This window comes from Cantharellus anzutake (genome assembly GCF_015039405.1).
Source record: "Cantharellus anzutake strain C23 chromosome Unknown EI90scaffold_177, whole genome shotgun sequence".
In the NCBI taxonomy this organism is placed as follows: Eukaryota; Fungi; Basidiomycota; class Agaricomycetes; order Cantharellales; family Hydnaceae; genus Cantharellus; species Cantharellus anzutake.
In genome coordinates this window covers 144,981-147,793 of record NW_024067127.1, presented here as the reverse complement: position 1 = coordinate 147,793, position 2,813 = coordinate 144,981, and the positions used below count along the sequence as shown (strand labels likewise).

General features: G+C 49.1%; 1 protein-coding gene across 1 annotated transcript; it reads left to right on the top strand.

Moving 5' to 3' along the window:
- Positions 1 to 171: 171 nt before the first annotated feature.
- Positions 172 to 2,510, top strand: EI90DRAFT_3022840 (uncharacterized protein; the record flags this gene model as incomplete). Its single annotated transcript, XM_039057822.1, has 10 exons — positions 172 to 323; positions 381 to 792; positions 969 to 1,240; positions 1,386 to 1,445; positions 1,495 to 1,743; positions 1,775 to 1,800; positions 1,859 to 1,964; positions 1,987 to 2,026; positions 2,075 to 2,245; positions 2,307 to 2,510. The coding sequence occupies 10 exons, from the start codon at positions 172 to 174 to the stop codon at positions 2,508 to 2,510; spliced, it is 1,692 nt and encodes a 563-aa protein (XP_038908175.1).
- Between the last annotated feature and the right edge of the window lie 303 nt (positions 2,511 to 2,813).

Genomic DNA, 2,813 nt, shown 5'->3' with positions numbered 1-2,813 from the left:
GCTTGCAAGATTCCCTGGGAAACACGTCCAGACGAATAAAAGGGCACTGGATCTCCTGGCCATGCTGCACTTTGTGTTGTAAGTGACCACATTATTCATCCTTCGTTACTCTGACTGTTGGAGACATGTAGCTGGTCTTGCGCGATGCCCCCATGAATCTACCGTACTCTGATGGACATCATCGCTAAAATTCATGCAAACCCAAACCTCGAATGGGTAGTTCTCGAGCCTTCCACCATTAAAGGAATTAGGCCTACCATAAATTATTGGCTGAACGAAGCGTCCAAAAAACACACCGTCGAAGATATTACTTCTGGAGTCCAGTTCGTATATGTATTTTTTCGGCATTGATTCGCGCTGACCTAGTATCGCCTCTCCAGTATCCTTGATAAATCTGGGAACTTGGCCTACCTCCAAGCGCTGGGGTTGCCGGGGAATGATGTCAGCCAATTGCAGAACCAAGCAGCTTCCGAGCGTGATGCAATGATATCGATGATAGCGCCTCAAATGGAGGAGAAACTCATCGCACAAGGGGAGAGGCCATCTGAGGCCAAGAAGATCGTTGAGGGAATGATGGACACCGGCGTTCTGGAGACTGTGTTCGAAAATCTCGACATCATGGAGGGGTCGGTGAATGAGAGATCGCTCTATAATGAGCTCCGAGTTCTTTGGCCGCCGACTCACCTTATGTCAGAAGAACCTCCAATCCTTCAGGAGGTCATGAACAGGTCTCGAGCGGTGTACCAAAAGCCGCTAGCTGAGAAGGTAAATTTGGCCCGCAAGGCTATTCTGGTGCGTACTTCTGTCGTATGGAATAACGGCAGTACTGACCCTTGGCTCTTTCAGAGGACATGGCTCCCGAATATAACATTCACTTGCAGGTCATTCATCTTTCACATGGTCATCTGGTGCTAATTCTACTTTTCAGCTCCTGAATGGCGCGGCTCTCTGAGCCATGATCCATTCAGAATTGCCAGCGAATTCTTCAATTCTCAGTGCCAAAGAATTTCAAGCCTGATGACGATACAGCCTCCCTATATGATTATTCCGTTGCCTTTTTCTCTCGCGCTGCTGAGGGGGTCAGAAAATCATTCCAATATCCAAGCAGTTTGATGATCGAGCTGATCGCTAGCGATGGACTTCGTGCAATGGAGTCCATTCGCCTTTCGTCGTTGGGACGTGAGCCTGAATGGCCCATTTTATACGATCGCATTCATCTAAGCAACGTCCCTGATTATACGTAATGAGGCCCCCACCTCATCCTTGATCTTATCTTAATCGTTTTCATCTAAGAGGAGGCGCACTAACAACATTCACCGTAGCCAATGCTCTCCTAAAACCTCATCCTTGTGTATGCATCATGTTCGCTTGCCTGCTTAATACAGGATTGTTGAGAACGGGATAGGAGGTCCATTCTACATCTCCATGAGCTCTTATATATACACGTGCGTCCACCGCGGTTGATTTTGTTAGGTGGCTGAGCTTGTTGTCTAGGTATACCGGGGTCTCGCTGGACGAAGTTGAAGGCGCTTTCGGTGTAAAAGCTGAAACCCTGTATTCTTACATGGCAAACTATATTGCTTTTTCTCGTATCCCCACAGTGCCCCGGGAGAAACTCTTGAGTAGGCAAAGGATAACACGAGTTATGTATGATATTCTGTTCAAAACCTTGCGTCCGGTCCCTTGGGACTATCCCGTCCCAACGCACATAAGGGAACCCTTGAATATTCATGCTTTCTTGCTGTTCGTCAAAAGGCTAGCGGATATCGGATAGTATGTCTATTTCCATTGCTCCTGATGGTATGTTTTAATGTGCCCTAAATCACTAGCCCTGCACACTGGCTCGCCGACGTGATAGAGAGGATTCTCGAGGATCGTGCCGTGACAGATGCCGTGCCTGCAACTGAGAACCCAGTCCCATTGAGAAAGCTTAGGGAGCAACCCCTGGTACAAAAATTTTCTGGGTCCGTACCTGGACGAAATCAGGACAGCGACCACACTATGGGCGCTCCTCCTACCATTCACGGTCTGTTCACCGTGCATGCTGTCCATCTGCGATATTGGGGCATTTCAGATTACGTTCTCTTCCGTCTACCCGGACATGATTATCCTTGGATCAGAGCGCGTCAATGCTCTTGCTCTTCGGCTCGCAAAATCCTCAGCGTCGGTGCCAGCATTATCGTTCTTTCGACCACAGCCGGATGTTATCATGATTTCCACGTTGGAATGGCATCGTCAATCCAAGGTACGTGGTCTGTATTTGGACGGGTTTTGTACGCATTTCATACTCAACGAGCTGCCATTAGACAGCGACATTTTGGATGTCGAAGAGTGCTTTAGCCGCGCGTCGCTCAGCAGGTTTCCAGATCGAATTGTGGTCCTTGCTTATGACTCGCGGTGTTACTGAGCCCGAACCGCTTACGGGTGTGGTGTTTTTGGGGGGTATGGACTCTCGGGATGCCCCTGCACCCGCCCCTATTGCAGACTCAGATCAGTTACAGCGTATCTAGGCTATCTATGCTTTCCTAGCATCATCATCCGTTACCCCGCCTCAGCTTATTAGTCACAAGCAGGTTCAATACCCCTATCTCGGTCCAAGCTAGAGTAAGAGAAAATTGAAGAGGTCGATTTCCCTCTGTACGTGGTTAATCAATTCCCTGTCGTTTTCGGGATTACACAGAGGTTGTTTACCAAGGGCGGGCAAGCTCACCAAACGCCACTCCGCAACGCGCATCTTTGTACCGTGGCACCGGGAACCCTGTGTGAGTGAAATTGTCCCCTACCGTGGGAAAGGGACTCCAGGATACATGTCC